Source organism: Symphalangus syndactylus, chromosome 1 (genome assembly GCF_028878055.3).
Source record: "Symphalangus syndactylus isolate Jambi chromosome 1, NHGRI_mSymSyn1-v2.1_pri, whole genome shotgun sequence".
NCBI lineage: Eukaryota > Metazoa > Chordata > Mammalia > Primates > Hylobatidae > Symphalangus > Symphalangus syndactylus.
The window spans coordinates 128,774,832-128,797,578 of NC_072423.2; the positions used below are offsets into that span (position 1 = coordinate 128,774,832).

The following is a 22,747-nucleotide window of genomic DNA, read 5'->3' on the forward strand; positions in this document are numbered from 1 at the left end:
GCACTCCAGCCTGGGGGACAGAACAAGACTCTATCTCAAAATAATAATAATAATAAATACAAGTTTTTTCTACAAATGTCGGGTATTGCTTTTATGAAATGGAAACTATGTTCACTATTTTTTAAAGGAACTCAACAGGGCAATAGAATAATTAAAATTCCAACTCTCGGTAAACCCTATTTATCCTTCCCCAACTAAGTTTGCTCAAGACAGTAAATAAATAAAAGGTGACCTAACATTATTACATGGATACTATAATTCATTTTGAAGTCATCAATAACAGGAAGGGCACAATTTACTCAGATTCTTACAAATCACTTTCATTCTTCAAGTACTTGTAGTAGTTATGAGATCACAGCATCCTACAATTCACAGGTCAAGTACTGGATTGCTTCTAGCTTGTTATAAAACTTTAAAAGGAAGGAAACTACCATGATTTGGTTTCCACATGATGTTACATTGGCACGGCCTTGAGTGTTTTAATAGGTACAGCTACTACCACTCACCCCCAAAGCCAGAGCAAGCGATTTTGACAAGTGATTTGGAAAAACACTGTTTTGTTCTCTGCATAATTTCATTTCCCCAGGTTCAGGCAGGAAATCAGGTTCTTAGTAATTCTTTGTCTCAGTATTTTGTTTTCACAAGGCAGAAAGTAGCATTTTTCTGGGGGTAGGTATATCTTAGTCTCAGGAATGGGACTGCAAAGGTTTGAAACAGACACACTCCTGTATCCCCAGATAAAGAATCAATGGGTACATATTTCATGACATCCAAGAAACCACCAATTATAAGCAGTATCCTGATTCAGATATTAAAACATTAACAAAAAGTACCCATTATAATCAATAAAACACAGTACGTTATTTAAGGTGATCCTTAACATTTGGAATTTTTTTAAAGTATTTTTAGTTTAAAAGACTCATATTACTGATGACAGCTTCAACCAGTAGAACTTTGGGGAAGATAACTTCAGACTATGTCACAAAACCCTTAGATTTATATACCCTTTAGCCCAAGAATTCTACCTCAAGGAACTTTTCCTCAAGAAAAGCACTGGACAAATGAGGAAAGACAGACAAAGAAAAAAGATATGCTACGGCACTGGTTATGCTAGTAAACCCTAGAAACACACTGGTTTTAAAATAGAAAACTGGGGAAACCAGGTATGGTACTTCTTTAAGACAGAAAACGGTAATAATTCAAAAGATCCAAGACCCTAAAAAATGTTCACGGCATAGTAAAAGCAAACAGCAGATCACAGATCAGTTAGAAAAAAATCATGAGAAAATATATGCAAAGAAAAAAGTATAAAAGGAGTTTTAGAAAGAACTGAGAAAATGGAAAGAGAAAATTCGAATTAAACAAAAATCTTCTGGCCGCAACGGCTCATGCCTGCAATCCCAGTGTTTTTGGAGGCCTAAGGAGGAGAACTGCTTGAGGCCAGGAGTTCGAGGCTAGCTTAGGCAACATAGTGAGACACCCCGTCTCTAAAAAAAAAATTAGCTGGGAATTGGCAGTGCATGTCTGTAGTCCCAGTTCCTCAGGAGACTGTGGCAGGAGGATTGTTCAAACCCAGGAGTTCCAGGTTGCAGTGAGCTATGATTGTGCCACTGCACTCTCCAGCCTGGGTGACACAGTGAGACTCTGTCTCAAAAAAACTCCTTAGGTAAGGTCTTGGTTTGTGTGCAGGGCAAGTGCAGGTGGTTCTGCAGCCAGAAACTATCAAACCTTCTAGCTCCCTGGACCTGAACTTCCACAGCTCCCTCTCCTCATGTACTTGTCTGGGGTGGGGCGGGGGGCGGCTATGTTGATCAGGAGTGAATTCAAAGTTGGTCTACCATGAACTGGAAGATGCTTGAATACTCATCCCTGCTGCTATAATATCTTGGCAGAGAAACCATTAATTCTCTGTCTGGCATTTGCTGGAGTTAAAATATACCAAAGGAAAAGGCTGGAAGCAAAACAGCAAAACTGGAAGCTGAAGAGAGGCATCAATGAGAGAAGAAGATAACTGAAGAGTAATCCAGGGTATTTTGCTAAGCATTTCACGCACAGCTGTGTTGTTTGGGGCCTGAAAACTCTATGAAATACTTTCGAATTGAAAGAGTGGCTCACACTGTACGTGGTGAAGAGCAGAACCAGAAACTGAACACAGGTCAAATGCATTCAACCATAGTGAGCTGTACTGCCTTCCTGAATTCGTAATGTAAAAGTCAGTCTGAGTGGACTGCAGCTGAGAAGAGAAGAAAATTATCCAAAAATGTGTCCGAGAATACACTCCCAACCTATACTTTTAATTTAAAAGAATGTGATTTTTTTTTTTTTTTTTGAGACAGGGTCTCACAATGTTACCCAGGTTGGAATGCAGTGGCGCAATCCCAGCTCACTGCAACCTCGACCTCCTGGGCTCAAGTGATCCTTCCGCCTCAGCCTCCTGAGTAGCTGAGACTACAGATGCCCACCACCATGCTGGGCTAATTTTTGTATTTTCAGTAGAGATGGGGTTCCACCATGTTGGCTGGGCTGGTCTGAAACTCCTGGGCTCAGGCAATCTGCCGGCCTCAGCCTCCAAAAGTGCTGGGACTACAGGTGTGAACCACCACGCCCAACCAACAATGTATAAATGTTTATTTTATAAACTTTTAAAAGAGCCATCATTTTATTTTGGTTGGGTGAGGTGGCTCACACCTGTAATCCCAGCACTTTGGGAGGCTGAGGCGGGTGGATCACTTGAGGTCAGGAATTCGAGACCAGCCCAGCCAACATGGCGAAACCCTGTCTCTATGAAAAATACAAAAATTAGGTAGGCGTGGTGGTGCACGCCTATAATCCCAGCTACTTGGGAGGCTGAGGCACCAGAATTGCTTGAACCCAGGTGGCAGAGGTTGCAGTGAGCTGGGATTGCACCATTGCAATTCCAGCCTGAGTGACATTATGAGACCCACTGCACTCCAGCCTGTGCAACTGAACCAGACTCTGTCTCAAAAAAAAAAAAAAAAATTGTATTTTGTTTACTAAAATACCTTTGTAAAAATGGGGAGGAGTCTCCTGAAACTTACCTGAATTTTCCTTATTTGAGAGAACACACCAGGTGCCCAGTACGCTGGGAGAAAACACACTCATATGAAGGCACATCATTGTGATATTTTAGATCTCTGGGAAAAAGAAGGTTCAACACATTTCCAGAAGTCGGGGGGTAGAGGGAGATAAATAATTGAAATAAAAATTTTTACAGCTGAGTGCAGTGGCCCACGCCTATAATCCCAGCACTTTGGGAGGCCGAGGTGGGCAGATCACTTGAGTTCAGGAGTTCGAGACCAGCCTGAGCAACATGGCGAAACCCTGTCTCTACGAAAAATACAAAAAAATCAGCCGCCAGGCATGGTGGCCCATGCCTGTGGTCACAGCTGCTTGGGAGGCTGAGGTGGGAGGATCACTTGAGCCCAGGAGGGGTAGGTTGCAGTGAGCTGTGATCACACCACTGCACTCCAGCCTGGTGACAGAGTAAGACACCGTCTCAAATAAAACAAAACAAAACAAAATTAAATCAGAATAGCTAAAGGACAATAAAAGAATACATTTTAAATTCTGAAGAAAAACATTTTCAATCTAACACTCTTTACCTAGTTGAACTAGGAATTGTGTATAGAATCAAGATATTCTGAAAGGTGCAAATTTCCATTTCCACATGCATGCTTTCTTAGAAAACTACAAGAGGCTGTGTGTCCCCCCAGTGGGAGCAAAGCAAGACAGAGGACACTGGACATGGGAAGCAGAGGATCCAACCCAGGAGAGAAAGGAAGAGAATCTTCAGAGTGATGGTCAGGAGAGCCCAGTCGGCCAGCTGTGTGCAGGCCACCAGGCCAGAAGCTCCCAGAGAGGCCAGTCATGAGGACGATTCTGACAGAATACCCGATATCTCTCAGCTTCTTGATAGGAGACTTAAACAACTAGGGTTAAATTAGTGACTAAATATCTGGAGAAATACGAAACAAGAAAAGGGAATTACTAACACCAGGGCAAACAAGAAATTGGGCAGGAAAGGAAAAGCATTCATAGTCTACTCAGTGGGTCAGTTGTAAGTGGTATTTACAGTGTCATAGGTCAACACTGGCTGCTGAGCTAACCCAAATCACCTGAAGACTATACAGATGCCCCTTGACTTAACAATGAGGTTACATCCTGATAAACCCATCCTAAGTGGAAAGTATCCAAAGTCAAAAATGCATTTAATACCTCTAGCCTACCAAACATCATAGCTGAGCCTAGCCTATCTTAAACGTGCTCAGAACACTTAGGTTAGCCTACAGCTGGCAGAATCACCTGGCAGCACAGCATGCTGGAGAGGATGGGTGGTTTGCGCTGGTGATGGCGTGGGTGACTGAGAGCTGACCAGCATCATGAAAAAATATCTACCGAATATCACTAGCCCGGGAAAAGACCAAAATTCAAAATTTGAAGTGTGATTTCTACTGAATGCATACTGCTTTTACAACATCTGTAAAGCTGAAAATTCCTAAGTTGAACCATCATAAGTGTTTGGACCTATACTGGGAGACAGGAAGAGGGTATGAATAATTGGAGGCAGGGAAGAGGGCATCCCAGCTAAAGCCTCATCTTTCAGAGTAGAAAGGCAATGGATAATGTCTACGACTGGGTGGATGAGGCAACACCAAAAAACAGCATTATAAACACGTTGTTTAGAGCTCAAAGAGATGAAGACAGTGGGAGAAACTTACATTTCTCCCTGTAGGACCGAATCTTTAAAATATGTGCATAAGGTGGGGCAGTGGTTCATGCCTATAATCCCAGCACCTTAGGAGGCCAAGGCAGGAGGATTGCTTGAGCCTAGGAGTTTCAGACCAGCCTGGGCAACACAGAGAGACCCTGTCCCTAGAAAAAAATTAAAAATTATCCAAGTGTGGTGGTGCATGCCTGTGGTCTCAGCTACTTGGGAGGCTGAGATGGGAAGATCGCTTGAGCCCGAGAGGTCAAGGCGGCAGTGAGCCATGATGGTGCCACTGCACCCCAGCCTGAGAGACAAAGCAAAACCCTGTCTCAAAACAAAACAAAGCAAACAAACAAAAAAGGTGCATAATTAGCTCTGTCAAAAATAAAAACTATAGTAGTAATAAGGGTCATTTTGCTTACATGTTTTCCCATCTTTTTCAAAAAACTTAATGAAATCTAAAAGGATACATGCTAACATGTCAACAGTGATTATTTCTAGTAATGGGATTGCGGGCCATTTACATTTCTTTCACTTTTGTATTTCCTGAAAAAGTGCAATACACAGAGCATATTGATCATAAATCAGAAAAAAAAACAAAGGCGTTATATTTCATGCCTGGCCCAAATCCACCCCAAGGTAGAAGGCCCGTCTCCGTCATTTTAGCTTTTGTTTGCGCTGCTGAAGCAGAGGAGCCTGCCAACTCCTTCATTTGCACAGCAAATATTTGTTGACCTCCTAAAAGCCAGGCCCTGCAAGGCGATTCCAATACCTTTGGCTTTTGAGTCTCCTGAAGTCCTCAATACCCGCTGAGGGAACCAGCTGGGAGAGGAGCTAAGCCAACACTTCTCATACCGTATGTGCACTATGACCACCAGGGGCTTCATAGAGCAGGTCCGGGTGGTATCTGAGACCGGGGGAGCAAGCAAGCTACTTGAGGTACACAGGATTTACTTCAGGTTTCTTAAAGGAGCTGCCCAGGTCTTCAGTCACTTCTGCACCATGATGGCGTGCCCATTCTCTAACTCCCACATAGGCTCGATTTCAATTCCCAAATATTTAACAAAAGTCTGTGGGAGATGACAGAAGGGCACTGCTGGGGCAGCTGGAAGCTGTCTCAACTGTTCACAGTTATGAGCAGGGCCCTGCAGAAAGGCAGGCCTGGGTTTGAATCCATGCTTCACCATCCACGGTGTGATTTACGTCCCCTCTCTAGGCCTTCACAGGGGAGGGTGGTCGTGTGGATTACACGAGGGTATGAGGACATCTAAAGGGCTTGACAAGACCCTGGTACACGAAGAAGACTCAAACAGTGACCACCTGTAGCTGCTGACAGGGCTCCAGTCCTTTCTCAGCCATGAAGGACTGGCTGGGACTTCTGGGGAGATCACGTGAGTTTTCAGCCTCTATGCCCTCCAATGGAGAGAAGAACGCCCATGCCCTGCCTCCTTCCCACGAATGTTCTGAGCCTAAACCAGGATGTGCACAGCGCCATGCAAAAGACCTCTTTGGTCCTAAAATAGGTTGTGGCACTCAGATTTTATTCAGTAAAATTTTCCTGACTCACCTCAATGTTACTACCAGGGAGATAATTAGGAAAAGAAAGAAGCCCTTTCCTCTTCCCCTGATCTTAGGAAGCTTTCTTTTCAGGGAGGAGGTCATCCACGTGGAGATCAGGTGAGAAAGGCACCAGGTGTCCCTGACACTCAACACAAACTCAATAGCCACTAAGCCAAGCATCCTGCTCCCAGGATCTGCCGCCGCCACCGAGAGGACCCAACAAGCTGAATTTCTCCCACAGCAAGACATCCTGAGGATCACAACCCTTTCTTCCCAGGAGAGCCCGAGTTTCTTGGACCTTGTTGAGAGTCTTACACTTTGGGAAGAAGGCGAGGCTGAGTAAAAACGGTTCCCTAAAGCCCGCGGGAAGATCTGAGCAGGCTCCATCCCGAGAAGCACGGCGGAAGCACGCGCTGGGGTCCAGCTGAGCCCCCCGCCACCCCCGGCCCGTCGGCACTCACGATCTCGGCCACGATGAGGAGGCCGGGCAGGGTGCGTAGGAACTCCCGGTCGTAGGCGAAGCTGCTGCTGCTGGTGGAGAAGTTCTCTGCGAAGGAGCTGGCGGTGGTGGTGACGGTGTGCGAGCGGGCGCGCTGCGACTCCTCCATAGTCGAGCCCCTGCCGGGCTGGCGCGTCCCCAGGGACCCCCGGCGGGTCTGGGGCTGGACGCGCGGCCCTGCGCCCTGGGGACACAGGCGCGGGGGAGGGGAACGCGGCCGGCGCGGGGCAGGGGGCGCGAGGGGGGCGCCCGCCGGGGGCTGTACAGGCGCGGCGCGTGCCCTCGAGTGCGCGGCGCCCCTAGCGCCTCGGTGCGCGGGCTCCTTAGCTGCGCTGGGGCCCTAGAGGAAGAGAGCGAGCGAGGGGAGGCTGCCGGGCAGCTGGGGAAGGCGGTAGAGGCCCGGAGGAGGGGAGGGGGCGTGGAGAGGGGCGGGCGGGAGGCGGGCAGGAGAGGGACCGCCCCGCGGACGCCCGCCCTCTTCACCTGTTGCCCGACTCCCAGCGGCCAAGAAGGCGCCGCGTAGCACCCAGGGTGGCTGGGTTGGCAACCTGGCGGGCGGCCCGGAGGAGAGGGCACAGGGGTCCTCCTGGCCGTCTTCCGCTCCCCCTCCCGTCCTTTGCCTCTGTCAGGCCCCGCCTGGCCCAGGTCCGCAGCCGCCACTGACCTGTTTCCTTCCACCTGGGCGGGTCGGGGGCTGCGGGCACTGTGGCCGCTTAAGGAAACCCAGGCCTCCAGGGACTCTGCCACTTCAGGACTGGCGCGGAGGGAATGACTGAGCGACGACTGAGGCAGGGGGTGATGTGGTACCTCGAATGTTGGGAAACGGCAGGAATGATGACCCGGCCGGACCTTAGACCCGAGATCGATGAGAGGCCGTCAGCACTGCCCGGGAGACGGCCCGCGCTTCTCTCCCTCCTGCTGCGGCCGCCGCCAGAGCCCGGTGTTATTTCCTGCCCCTCCTGTCGGGAACAATTTGAGGAACCAACTTAATCGCTTGGCTTTGAGGGCGCGACGCTTCCAGGCGCTCTCCGCGGCTCTGTCCCGCGGACCCGTGGAGCCTGGGTGACGGCGCCTGGGCCGGAGGAGGGGAGATGTTTGCGGTCCCTGGCCAAGATGAATCAGCGTGACCGTCCCGTCACCCTTGGGGGGAAAAAAAATGTTTCAAGCAGGCTTGAAAGGTGTGATTTGTGTAATGTTAACTTTAGGACAAATGAGCTGTGCTTTCCTGGCATGGGAAGGGGATGGGGGTCCTCATTTAGTGAGGCAGTTTGTAACAGGGTCAGGGAAGAACTGAGCTCGGGTGCTTGCGTTTATCGGCTGTATGACCCAGAGCGCGTGGCTCTACTTTTTGGACCTCAGTAATGCCGTCTCTAAAATGCAGGCTTTGACAGATGGGCCTCTGAACAAAAAGATTATCTTCCGCTTGGTCCCTCCTTCTATTTTGTGAAAGGGTAGCAAGAAACATTTTATCTGGAAGCCACCAACAGAAAAGGAAATAATCTTTGACTATAAATCGAGGGTATCTTTGATTCACAGTGAAGGCATTTCTGCTGATCTGTTCCAAGACAGGTTAAAAACGAGATCAGAAGGGACATTTTCTTCACAGTGTCTTATCAAGTGTGCTGAGAAGAAAGCAAAAACGACAATCTAATAAAATAAAACAAGGAATTAGTGTCTTTTAAGTCTAGGGCCTACCCAGGAAGACCTCTGGGAGTAAAAGTTAAGGCTTCAAAAGCATGGCAAAGATGCAGATTTGGAGAAATTCCATCCATGTGCATTTGGTAAGCACCTCGGGCTGGTGGATAAATTCTTAAAATTTAAAATATAGCACTTTTCCCTGGAGCAGTAGTTCTCAAAGTGGTCCTTGGACTAACAGCAGGTACGTTCCCTGGGAACTTATAAAAAATGCAAGTTCTCAAGCCCCACCCCCAGACCCACTGAATCAGAAACTCTGAGGGTGGAGCCAGGAAGCTGTGTTTGAACAAGCCCTCCAAAAGACACAGATGCATGCTGAAGTTAGCTGCTGCTTTAGAGAAACTGTTAATGAGTTTGGGGACATAAGAGATACATACATGAAATGGCTGGAGGAGACTCAAGCATCATGCATGACATTTAGTGAACGTAAAAGATGGAGTTTAGACAACTCTATTTCCATAATACAAAGGACAATCCTCTCTTAAAATTCTTGGAGTCAGATGAATTTCTAAATTCAGATTTTGTTTTTCAATTTAGAAAGGTAAAATGTGCATGTGCCATATATTACATAATACCTTTGGTAACATCTGGGGTGACACTCTAATATACTAATTTTCTGCAAGGAAAATCATGAATGACATAAGTGTATGTTTGGATTATCTACTGCAATGTAACTAATGTTCACAAAACATTAGTGGCTTAAAATCACCATTTTATTTGCTCAGAAATCTGTTGTGTCAGGAATTTGGGAAGGGCTTGGCTGGCAGGTTCTTCTGCTTTGCATGGTGTGATTGGAGTCATTTACTCAGCTGCTTTCAGTTGGTGACTTGGCAGGGCTAGAAAGTCCAAAAAGTCCTCATTCCCATTTGAGCATTTCAGTGTTCTTTCAACTTGCCTCTCTCTCTGTGCAACTTGGGCTTTCTGACAGTATGATAAGCTCATGGTGGTTGGACTTCTACCTGGCAGCTGGTTACTGGAAGAGACTTTCTGAGAGGGGCAAATGCAGAAGCAAATCTCTTAAGACCCAGCCCTGAAAACTACACAGACTCGTTTCCACCACATTCTATTGGTCTAAGCCAATGAATGACAAGGCCAGCCAGAGTCACGCAGAGGGGAAACAGATACCACCTGTGGATGGGAGAAGCAGTAAAGAATTGTGGTTGTCTTTTAATCTAGGTGAGATAAAGACAAAGACAATAAATAGCTTCACATCAGTTTAGATTATGTTTTTCTACCAAATATGTTTTCTGCAAACTCAGGAAAAAAATTTTGGTTTTCAGCTTTTGGGAGTTCAGAATTGCAGAGAAAAAATTATACACTGGTTGCTTGAAAACTAGCTGCCCCTTTCCAACTGCTGCCTACATTTGGGTGATTATCTTCCACCTGAAACTCTACTGATTGGTGCCCATTCTTCTAATAACACCCTTATCCAGTCCACCTTCCGTCTTCCTGCAAGAATTATTGTCCTGAAACCCCAGACTAAAGTACCACTGTGCACAGCATAAGGGCCTACATAAGATAGTTCAGCCTATCTCTTCTGATCCCTTTTCTTAACCACTCTAGAATGCATACTGTTTCAGCCCCAGATACACTTTGCATATATCTCTGTTAAGTGTGACCACTTTATGCCTATAGCCAGCTTTTCTCTTAGCCTATAAAGCCTCCTACCTTCACACAGAGCTCACAATCTGCAGTCTTCATAGCCCATTTTAAATGCCACCTTTTCTGTGATTTCTTTGGATTTCCATGAGCTTTGTTATTTTCTTTTTTGTTTTGGAATTCATTGACTTTATACACTTCTTTTTACAACTTCTCAAGAGATATGAATTACCCTTCCTTGTCTGCCCCCTGCTATAGGAAGTATTGAACAAATGCTGAGGCCTGGACTTTTTTATTTTTATTTTTTGGAGACACGGTCTTGTTCTGTCACCCAGGCTGGAGTGCAGTGGCATAATCACAGCTCACTGCAGCCTTGACCTCCTAGGCTTAAGCAATCCTCCCCACTTAGCCACCTGAGTAGCTGGGACTACAGGCAGGCGCAACTACATCCAGCTAATTCGTTTATTTTTTTGTAGAGATGAGGTCTCACTTTGTTGCCCAGGCTGGTCTCAAATTCCTAAACTCAAGTGATCTTCTCACCTCAGCCTCCCAAAGTGCTGGGATTACAGGTGTGAGCCACCATGCTGGCTCCAAGCTTCATTCTTAAGTGCAGAAAAATGTCTAAAGAAAAGCTAAGCCCTGTGCCCCCATAATGACTTAATGCAGAAGAGAGCTTCAAGCTGAGACTTGTGGGAAGTACTTGATTTGTAAAAATGGAGAAGAAAATGGAAACAGGTACAGCCCAAGTGATACCACATGTGCCAGGATGAGCAGGTCCTGTGCAAATAGGAACAGAAAAATCTAAGATCTGTTAGCATGGAGTGTAGGGTTAAGGGTTTATGCAGAGTCTAAAACATGGATGCCACAAGGCCATATTACCCAACCAGCCAAAGTTATGAGACACAGCACTCTCAAAGGTCTGTAGGGCCCAGGCCATTCAGTGGAAGCCCAGGACTCATTAATAATTGAAAGAAATAAATGGACAGCTTATGATTTCCACCTGCTCTCTGAGAAAGAGAGGACCAAGGGACATTCCCATTTTTTAGGTAATTTTCATAGGTTTATGTTTCTCTTCACTGTAATTCTAGTTTTAAATTATGGTAGTTTCATGCAAGAATCATCAACGGATGTTGAAATCAGTGGGTGAAAGTGTGATGAGAAAAAGGATATTTACATCATCTCTTAAAGAAGTAAAAAAGAAAATAACAAAAAGATATATCATTTCAAAATCTTCAGAAGATACTATACTCCCTTTGAAATTCATAACTGTACAGTGGAGAAACCTTTGGGATATCACATTGTGTACCTCCTAATATGATGTAGTGAGACGGATACAACATCACTTCTGTGATATTCTTACCAAATGCATAACCTGAATTTAATCATGAGGAGGGAGCAGACAGACTGAAATTGAGGGACAGTTTATTAAGTGTCAAGTTCATGAAAGACAAACACTGAGGAACCGTTCCATACTAAAAGAGACTAAGGAGACCTGACAGTGAAATACAATGTGAAATCCTGGATTAGAGCCTGGGCTGGAAAAAGAACAATAGTGGGACAATTGGTGAAATTAGAATAAATTGTGTAGATCAGGTAAACATTGTATCAGTGTTACATTGATACAATGACATTGTATTAATGTTAATTTCGTGATTTTGATTCTTATACTCAAGTAAGTGTTAACATTTTGAGTATCGGTTAAAGTTTATATAAAATCTTTTTACTATTTTTGCAACTTTTTTTTTTTCTTTTTTTTGAGATGGAGTCTCGCTCTGTTGTCCAGGCTGCAAACTCCACCTCCTGGGTCCAAGTAACTCTCCTGCCTCAGCCTCCCAAGTAGCTGGGACTACAGGTGCCTGCCACCACGTCTGGCTAATTTTTTGTATTTTCAGTAGAGATGGAATTTCACCGAGTTGCCCAGGCTGGTCTTGAACTCCTGAGCTCAGGCAATCTGCCCACCTTAGCCTCCCAAAGTGCTAGGATTACAGGTATGAGCCACCATGCCCAGCCTATTTTTGCAACTTTTTAAAGACTGAAATTGTTTCAAAAAGAAAAGTTAAGAAAATAAAAGTAATAACTTATGATTGATTAAAAATAGAGCTCTCTAATCCGAACAGTAGTTCACACTCTCTAGGCACATTGGATTCTGTGGTTTATCCATCTTAGAACTGCCTGCCTCCCTTCATCTTGCTGTTAATACTTGTCTTGTAGGGAAAGAAAACAGGAGCTTGGCTGAGAAGTAAGTGTTCTTCCCACTCCAGTCCCTAAAGCCACCAGTCAGCCTAGTCCATCTTCAATCTGAAAATAGGAAGAGATGGAACCTAAATCCATTCACTAATGAGCTTTTGGATCTCGGGTGGGTTTGAGTTCCAAGAGGTTCTGTCAATTTGACCAGAGGTTTTTTTTGTTTTGTTTTTGAGACAGAGTCTCGCTCTGTCGCCCAGGCTGGAGTGCAGTGGCGCGATCTCGGCTCACTGAAAGCTCCGCCTCCTGGGTTCACGCCATTCTCCTGCCTCAGTCTCCCAAGTAGCTGGGACTACAGGCGCCCGCCACCGCGCCCGGCTAATTTTTTTGTATTTTTAGTAGAGGCGGGGTTTCACCGTGCTCTCAATCTCCTGACCTCGTGATCCGCCTGCCTCAGCCTCCCAGAGTGCTGGGATTACAGGCGTGAGACACCGTGCCCGGCCTGACCAGAGGTTTTAAGCCCAAATGACAACAGGGTTAGGCATATAAAGTAAGAAAATAAGTGAATTGGGCCAGATTGTTTTCAGAATGGCCTTTTGAATTGTATTCTGAACCAGATACATTTGGGCTTACATATTAACTTTGTATCAAATTCTTCACTTACACAAAGGGTACATTCACTTTCCTCCTGGGTCTCACTCTCATTTTTCTCTTTAGTTTGAGACACAGGAACAAGAAATATTTCACTTTCCTCTTCCTATGAGGAAAATAACACTTGGAGAAACTGTGAATGTCATGAAATCAGCCCCAACATTTGAACTCAGTTGGGGCAGAATAGGGAGTTGGGGCGGGCGCAGGGGGGTCTGTGGCGAACAGGAGCATGAATGCTCGAAAGGGGCCATCTCGGTTTCTGCCCCACCTGATTATTGTCTTGTAAGAATTTGGGCTTAGTGTTGACAGAAATCCCAATTTTTATTAATAAATATTGGCAGCTAGTATCCTTTATTTTAAAACACAGTATGTCGCCTTTGTGGGCCAAACATATCTGAGAACCATCAGCTGATGCCTTCTGATTCAGGCAAAGCAAGAAGACTTTCTTTTCTCTCTCCAGCTGCCTCAGACCCCCACCTCCCTGCAAGGCCCTCCAGAGGCCTCAGAGGACACAAAATTTGGGTCAAGAGGGTGACAGTTAAGACCAGAGTAGCTGGAGGAAATATTTAGGAGAGTGGTGAATAAAACATGAAACAAATGGGATGCTGCTAATGGCAGAAGAGGGCTTTCTAAGCCAGGGAAGTTTCAGACTGGGAGACTGTGGAGGGATGTTAAGAATTAACTTATTTAGAAGTAGGCATTCTTAGAAGTGGTAATAATAATTAATTTATTGTTGGCCTATTTTGTGCCAAGCACTATCTTAACTCTTTGAATAATTTTATTAGGTCACTGATTTAAAAAAAAAAAATTCTGCGTTGGGGCAGTGGCTCATGCCTGTAATGCCAGCACTTTGGGAAGCCGAGGTGGGCGGATTGCTTGAACCCAGGAGTTCAAGACCAGCCTAGGCAACATGGTGAAACCCTGTCTCTACAGAAAATACAAAAATTAGCTGGATGTGGTGGTGCATACCTGTAGTCCCAGCTACTCACTTGGGAGGCTGAGGTGGGAGGATCGCTTGAGGCCAGGAGGTTAAGGCTGCAGTGAGCCATGATTGTGGCATTGCACTCCAGCCTGGGAAACAGAGCAAGACCCTGTCTCTTTAAAAAAAAATTCTTAGGAGTCTCAACCTTAATGAGAAAGATGGATTTCTCAAAGTTCTTAGCTGCATCCATTGGCTCAACATTTATTTATCTAATATGCCACTCACTATTAAAATACACAACTCAATTAGACACTATCCCTTCCCTTAATGAATAGGTCATCAAGTGAATGAGAGGGACCAGTACATCAGTGATGGGTGGGACCCCTGCCAGGCCACAGGTGGGCCCAGGGCCACCCTCATGTAAGGGGAGGATGGTGAGGTCAGCCTGGGGCTCAGGCAGTTTCCTCAAGGAGCAGCCATTTAGACTATTTTCAAGGGCCATTCAAAGTTAGCTAAGGAAAGAACAAGGGGACAGAGGAGGAAATTCTAGAAGGAGGGACACAACCTGTCCCAACAAGATGCATTATGACCAGTGTGTTTGCTGAGAAATGCAGCTAGAGGGAGTTTCAACCCTCTACCCCCGCAGCATAGGAGACAATGGGCCATCCCTGTTCCCTCTCCATTCCTTCAATAAATGTTCACTAAATTGTATTTGGCAAAGGGCAAGATGTGGAGAAATTCCATCAATGAGCACTTATGAAGCTTGAGGTCAAACCATACATCCTGTTCCAGATAGGGAAAGGGCACAGGGTATGTGTGTATATATATAAATATATATATGTGTGTGTGTGTGTGTGTGTGTATAATCTTATAATCTTAGAAGAGTGAAACACTTGAGTCTTTTCCCGGTCTTCAGACTTTTTACTTTTTTTAGCAATTACTTTGACAAATCAGTAGAAAATTTAAATTTATATATATATTTAAATGCATACGCAGATATATTTTTCCACAAAAATCAATAAGAGAACTGGAGGATGGGGTGGGGGTGGGTGGATACACACAGTTAACTTTGTCCTTTGTAGGGTAGCTTAGTTAACCCCAATCAGGTTGCAGAGCAGAAAATAACTGAGGTTTATTGAAGAAAGGGCAAGTTTACCTGAAACATGTCTTGAAGGGGCCCATTCAAAGAAGGAAACAGCATAAATGACAAGCAGATGGAAACCCATGAATGACTGTGTTTGAGGATGAAGCCCAAGTGAGATGGACATTGGTTTTAGAGAAAAGATCATCTGAGTTTGGAGGAGCTGCTCTAGGAGTTCCGTGGAATGATGGGAAATCACAAGGCAGTGGCTGCTAAAAATACCTTGTGCATGTTAATAGCACCTTGTCGAAAATCCATGGGCCAAAACCTACAGGCTTTATTTGTATTTTACTCACAAAAATTCTAGGCCCCCTTGAAAGTTCTTGGAAAAGGTCAATATGAAGGTCCTAATGCCAATGCCTTTTTCTGCCCAAGGAGGAACAGGAACCTGTCCATCCAAAGCTGACAGCCTCTAAAGAAGTGCCACGATAGTTGCAAAGTGAAATCAGAAGCACATCAAAAAACTGGACAGCAGACCAGGCATGGCAGCTCATGCCTATACTCTCAGCACTTTAGGAGGCTGAGGTGGGCTGATTGCTTCAGCTCAGGAGTTTGAGACCAGCTTGGACAACATGGTAAAACCCCCCATCTTTACAAAAACAAACAAACAAACAAAAACAAAAATTAGCCAGACATGGTGGTGCATACCTGTAGTTCCAGCTACTCAGGAGGCTGAGGCAGGAGAATCGCTTGAGCCTGGGAGGTTGAGGCTGCCGTGAGCCACAGTTTCACTACTGCACTCCCTGGTGACAGAGGGAGACCCTGTCTCAAAAAAACAAACAAACAAACAAACAAAAAAAACAGAGTAGTTACACCCATAACATGCCTCACCAGAAGACTCTCTGAAAGGAACACATTAGGCAAGCAATTTATGGAGTGGTTATTTGCTTACCAGGTTCTTTTGCTTTAGAAAGAATTAATTGGAGGGCTCTTCTGAGCCAAAGGAGCCAACAAACATTTAAGTGTTTGTTTATGGACAATAAACTATTTGAAGAGACAAGATGGAGCTGAGAAATTTAAAGGTGGCTAGGGTCTTTATCTAAAGAGTCACCACCAAGCAACATCAATAAAACATCAACTTTGTACAAAAGATATATTTAAGTATGCATTCTTGAAGAGTTACTGGCAAATAAAAGGTAAAATGTATTACAGGGTTTTTCTGGAAATTCTATTGCCTATCTTTTATAATGCCAAGAATCACGCCTTTGTTTTTTAATTTCCATGTTCAAATCCACCTTGCTGGAAGGTAAGTAACTGGTCCTTCGGGCCCAGCCTGTGGTTGCTTTGGGAGTTGGGGGAGAGGCTTTAGGCCGAGGTAGCAAGGCCTCTATTACACAAGCTGAAGTAATGTTAGCATTAGGCGTATGACTGCATGACAAACTGTTCCTCCCTTCCCTTGACCTGGTGAATCTGTAACCAGAAGAGCCAGTTAGATTTCCTGACGCATTTGGAGGGTGGAGGCTGGTGGGGAAGGAGCAGGGGATGCCTTCATGGGAGCTGCGCTATCACAGTGGTGAGTCCTGATGCCTTGCCTGTGAGGGCCTTCACAAACTTCAGAGCATGATGGCACTGACAGAGAGAAGAGAATTCACCATGGACACCTAGCCTAGTATCTGGCAGATGGTAAGCATTCAACAAGATCTGGAGAGAGAATGGGGTTAAAAAACGTGGTACTTTTCTTAAAGTCAGAATATTATGAGGCCTCCAAACATGGCTTTGTGGACAGATGAGATCCAGCTGGGCACTGAGCCTCACATATTGTTATTATTTTTGTTCTCTCAGTCTCTAGGAATGGTGCACATTCGCTTTATCACACAAGGAGGAGTTTTATGTAGGGTTTTTTTGTTTGTTTTGTTTTTTTTGAGACAGAGTTTCACTCTTGTTGCCCAGGCTGGGGGGCAATGGCGGAATCTCGGCTCACTGCAACCTCTGCTTCCCGGGTTCAAGTGATTCTCCTGCCTCAGCCTCCCAAGTAGCTGGGATTACAGGCATGCACCACCAAGCCTGGCTAATTTTTGTATATTTAGTGGAGACAGGGTTTCACCACATTGGTCAGGCTGTTTTCAGACTCCTGACCTCAGGTGATCCACCCTCCTCAGCCTCCGAAAGTGCTGGGATTACAAGTGTGAGCCACTGCGCCTGGCTGTGTTTTGTTTTTGTTTGAGACAGAGTCTCACTTTGTTGCTCAGGCCAGAGTGCAGTGGTGCAATCATAGCTCACTGTAGCCTCGACCTACTGGGCTTAAGCAATCCTTCCACATCAGCCTCTCAAGTAGCTAGGACCACAGGCATACACCACCATGCCCAGCTAATTAAAATTCTTTTTTGTTTGTTTTTTGTAGAGACAGGGTCTTACTATGTCACCAGGCTGGTCTCAAATTACTGGCCTCAAGTGCTCCTCCTGCCTCAGCCTCCCAAAGCACTGGGATTACTGGCATGAGCCACCATGCCTGGCCTTATGTAGGCTTTTTGTTTTTGTTTGTTTGTTTTGAGATGGACTTTCGCTCTTGTCACCCAGGCTGGAGTGGAATGGTGCAAGCTTAGCTCGCTGCAACTTCCGCCTCCCAGGTTCAAGTGATTCTTATGCCTCAGCCTTCCGAGTAGCTGGGATTACAGGCACCTGCCGCCACCACGCCCGGCTAATTTTTTGTATTTTTAGTAGAGATGGGGTTTCGCCATGTTGGCCAGGCTGGTCTTGAACTCCTGACCTCAGGTGATCCACCTGCCTCAGCCTCCCAAAGTGCTGGGATAACAGGCGTGAGCCACCACGCCTAGCCTATGTAGGCTTTTTAAGACCCAAATTAGAGATTACAATCACGTCCCTTCTGTAGTCTTTTCACTTGTTTTAACTACCGAGATATGGCAGAAACTCTGGTTGTTTGCTAGTGTCCACTATTCCCTCCTTCAAATATAGAATTCTAAAATTTTAGCTGGACAGACAGCCACCTGATTAAAGATATTTCCCAGTGTCCCTCACAATTAGGTGTGGCCAAGTAGCTACACAAATAAAAATAATAATAGTTTATACTCTTATATGTGCTGAGTAATTATCCTAAATGCTTTAGATATACTAACCCATGTGCTTTTCACAATAGCTTCATGAAATGTTTAAAAACAGGAGCACAAATGTGTTAAGTGACTTGGCCAAGGCCACACAGATAGTAAATGGTAGAACTGGGATTTCATCTCAAAAATGGAGCTGCTGCATTTGCAATTCGCTTACATTTAGCCCAATGGATGAGAGCAGAACTTCTAGGCCATGCCCTCAAAGAGGAGAGCATTGCTGTCCATTGCCCCTTCTCTCTTTCCTCCTAGCTAAAAATCACCATCTTAAACTACAAGACGGATGTTCCATACTGAAGTTGACAGGACTGCACGATGGAAAGTGCCTGGGTGCAGCGGGGTGTGGTGGTCTGTAATCCCAGTGCTTTGGGAAGCTGAGGCAGGAGGATCACTTGAGGCCAAGACCAGCCTGGGCAATATGGGGAGACCCCATCTCTACAAAAAACAAACAAAAAATTAGTCAGGTGTGATGGCGTGACCATGTAGTCCTAGCTACTTGGAAGGCTGATGCAGGAGGATTGCTTGAGCCTCAGAATTCAAGGCTGCTGTGAGCCATGATCATGTGATTGCACTGCAGCCTGAGTGACGGCATGAGACCCTGTCTCTTAAAGAAAAAAAAAAGCCTAGGGTTCCCAAAGCCACAGAACTATCCATCAACCTGGATTCCCAATGTTCAGATTGTTATATGAGACAGAAATAAATGTTTAGCTGATTTTAGCCATTGTTATTTGGAGAGGAAAGGTAGTCTTTTATCATAGCCATACTGTAACAAGGGGTATATCCTAACTGATCTAGGTCACAGAGAGAAGAGAAACATATCTTTGAACACCTACTGTATATCTGGTGTCTTCATACATTATCTCATTCAATTCCTACAAAAGTTCTGCAAAATAGGCATTGTTATTCAGTATCTGCAGTGAGAAATCTGAGGCCCAGGGTGGTAATTCGTCTAAGATCACATAATTGGATAGTTGAATAGGCTGGGATTTCAATAAATCTTCACCAAAGGCCTCTTTTTCACTGTTCTACAGCAATGCCTCCTGGAGATGGTGACTCATTCATAAGAGACATTTCCATGTCTGTATCATGATTCATAACCCTTTTATTATTCTTCAAAGCAATTTGATCAGATTGGTACTCTTAGTTCCAGTTCATAGATGAGAAAACAGGCAAGACATGCAATTATACCCCCAAAGTCAACAGAGAGCCTAGATTTAGAAGTTGCAGCTGCAGAAATTAAAGACTGATGATTCCTTTACAAATAGAACCAGTTTGAGACCCCAAAAGCCCTTATTCTTGAAGCTTGCAAAATATCCGCTCATTTTTTTATAAATTTTAAAGGAGGTGGATGTTGCTATGACACAGAAATGCTGTGTGTAAGCTGACTTTTAGGGATCTTTCCTAAAAGGTTTGACTATTCCAGGTTTGTGGGTCACATTAGACCTTCTAAGCTGCAGGGACAGTTGCATGAAGCCCCTCAGCCTGGAAACTGGCCCTCTTCCAGAGACAAAGGTGGTAGTTACTGAGATTCTCTCATACTCTGCCATGTATAACCACAAGGTGGGAGACCTGGAAACCTCCCCACCACCCAGCTCCGAGTCCCAAGTCCCACTGTTTTTTTTCTTTGGATTCCTGTGGGAGAGCAGCTTTCTCTGTTACCAGTCTACTTGGGGGAAATGGTGACCAACTGCTCCCCACTACATATTTCCTGGGTTAACAGGATGATATGGTTTGGCTGTGTCCCCACTCACATCTCATCTTGAATTGTAACTCCTACAATTACCACGTGTCATAGGAGGAACCCAGTGGGAGCTGATTGAATTATGGGGGTGGGTCTTTCCTGCACTATTCTTGTGATAGTGAATGAGTCTCATGAGATCCGATGGTTTTAAAAATGGGAGGTTCCCTGCAAAAGCTCTCTTGACCTGCTGCCATCCATGTAAGATGTGACTTGCTCCTCCTTGCCTTCCACCATGATTGTGAGGCCTCCCCAGCCATGTGGAAGTGTAAGTCCCATTAAATCTCTTTCTTTTGTAAATTTACAGTCTCGGGTATGTCTTTATCAGCAGTGTGAAAACAGACTAATACACAGGAATAGCCAGATCAAGCTGGGTCTCACACCTAATTTCCCAGGGAAGGGGCACAATGTTGTAGCTTAAGCCCACTGCCTGCCCTTCATCCAATCAACAATGCCCAGTGAGAATATAGGCATGGGGATTTGGGAAAAGGGCTGTTCTGATAGAAACTGCAGGAGCCAGTGACTTAGGACATTGTCACAGGGACTTAGGACAGGGTTCTCAACCCTGGCTGCACATCAGCATCACCTGGGGAATCTTAAAACTCCACCAAGTCCAAGCCCTACCCCAGAGACTATGATTTTTTGGTGCTTTGTCAAAAGTTGCCCAGGTGATGATTTGTAGGCCATAGTAAGATGTTTGCAATGTATCTTAGCAGTACAGAGAAATCCTCTCAGAAATGTTTTAAGTGGGGAGCTGTGTGTTCTGAAAAGTGGTTTGCTTTGTTCTGTGACTTGTTAGTGGCTCCATTCCTTTCAGGTGTTAAAGAAACATCCGAAGATCAGCTAATTGAAGGTGGTCCACAGACCAGTGACATCATCATCACCCAGGAGCCTATTAGAAATGCAGAATCTCAGGCCCCACCCCTGACCCGCTGAACTAGAATATGCATTTTAACAAAATCCCCAGGTGCTTTGTGTGCATGTTAGATTTGAGAAATGCTACCTTGAGACCCTCATTCTCAAACTTGGTTGCACATTGGAGTCATTTGGGGAGTTTTTTAAAACACTGAAGCCAGATCCCACCTCCAGGGATTCCAATTCAATTGATCTGAAGTGTAGTCTGGGAATTGAGATTTTTTTTTTCTTTTTCTCTTTTTTTGAGATGGAGTCTCACTCTGTCACCCAGGTTGGAGTGCAGTGGCATGATCTTGGCTCACTGCAACCTCCGCCTGCAGGGTTCAAGTGGTTCAAGCAATTCTCCTGCCTCAGCCTCCCAAGTAGCTGGGATTACAGGCACCCACCACCATGCCTGGCTAATTTTTTTGTATTTTTAGTAGAGATGGAGTTTCACCATGTTGGCCAGGCTGGTTTCGAAGTCCTGACCTCAAGTGATCTGCCCACCTCGGCATTCCAAAGTGCTAGGATTACAAGCATGAGCCACTGCGCCTGGCTGGAATTGAGCATTTTAAGAGCTTCCTGGGTGACTGTAAAGGCAGCAAAATTTGAGAACCATGGCCTTAAGGGTCTTCCCTTCCCACACTCTCCACTCCACTTCTCTCCCTGCCCCCAAATTAACTAAAGAGTCAGTCCTCAGAATCTCCTTTCTGTTAGGACAGTGAATTCCAAGAAAGCAGTTATCCTAGTTATCTATCCTATTGCGCTATTTGATTTAGGTTTAAGGTAAATAGCTCCAGGCAAAAATACAGCCCTAAAGATTCTATTTGAATCTTTTCAAGAATTGATTGAAAAATTTTATGCCTGTCTATTTCTGAACCCCTTCTGTCTCCAGAACCACACCCCTAGGCGTCAGCCTGGACTTTTCTCTCTCTTCCAAGCCACTTTTTGAAGGCAGGGAAAGGAAAAAATAAATATTAGGCTTCCTGATGCTCACCTTGGTGTCCACAGCACAGAATGCTATTTGTTATTGATTCGATGTCTCAACCTGGGGAAGTTTTCCATTTTGCTTAAGGTCTCAGCCTTCTGGGCTGCTCAATTTATGCTTTGCCCCTGCTGTGAGCAGCTAAACTAAAAAGCTCTCCAGAATCCGTCAAAGCCAGTTCAGGTTTTCTTTAGCTAGATAGCATCAGAGGGAAATAATTGAAAGCTACTGCAGAACAATTGTCCTTTTATGTCAAGGCAGCTTTCACGGAGGGAGGGGACCCCTTTGCTTTATTATTCTCAAAATTAGCCTCACAGGAAAGGGTCTGTGCTCTCTCCCCGAATGTCAATCATCACCCCAGCCCAGGGCTTTTCAGTGTCACCTCTCAATCTCCCCCACTCCTTTCTTTTTCTTTTCTTGAGTAATAAGAATCACGTTTCCTAAAATTGATCGAGGGAGATGTTGAAACTCAAAACCAGAGAACTTAAAATCTGTGGGAGGTAGGAAGCTTTTCAGCAAGCAGTGACTGGTGAAATATGGCAGAGTCAGATATAGAAGACTGAACCAACCAGGACCTTGGTCATCTCCCCAAATCTAGGGAGCCACCAAATCAAACAAGCAGCCACCTGGAACTATGAACACACGCCACAGTTCCTCAGAGCCTCCTAAACCGCATCTTGAAGTTGAAAGATGAGTTCATGTAGGAAAAGAGGGATTTGATAGCCATTGAGATTTCTTTCCCAACATCTATCAACCCCTCCACCATGGGGGCCATCATGGAAGAAAGAGTTTGATCCCACCCCCAGCTCCATGGCTGGACCATGATTGGTTCAGGGCAATTGGGGGTTATTCCACTTCCCTTTGCCATCGTGATGGTATGGAGAAAGCTGGTCTGAGGATCAAGCCAATATGTTGGAGAAAGATAGAAAAATGGAGATGGCAGCCCTCAACAATAACTCTCAGTGCTCAGGAGTCAGTGTCTACATACCCTAGCTTCATTATCTTAGAGTAAGATAATTCTGAGCCACGTGTTGTACATCATTTCCCAGAGCTTCCCTGGGGGTTAACCTCCAGGTGCCCAGTGTCTG

At 45.2% G+C, this 22,747-nt stretch overlaps 1 protein-coding gene across 2 annotated transcripts in view; it reads right to left on the minus strand.

The window, feature by feature from the left end:
- Window positions 1-7,386, minus strand: part of CMTM8 (CKLF like MARVEL transmembrane domain containing 8) — a 131,993-nt gene extending 124,607 nt beyond the window's left edge. The window contains exon 1 of one of the 2 annotated variants that reach the window (XM_055284728.2): window positions 6,751-7,386. In XM_055284728.2, coding sequence (XP_055140703.1) covers window positions 6,751-6,897 — 147 coding nt within the window. In that variant the 5' untranslated portion in view covers window positions 6,898-7,386. The remainder of the gene's footprint in view (window positions 1-6,750) is intronic. The other variant, XM_055284727.2, reaches the window with a different exon arrangement.
- Between the last annotated feature and the right edge of the window lie 15,361 nt (window positions 7,387-22,747).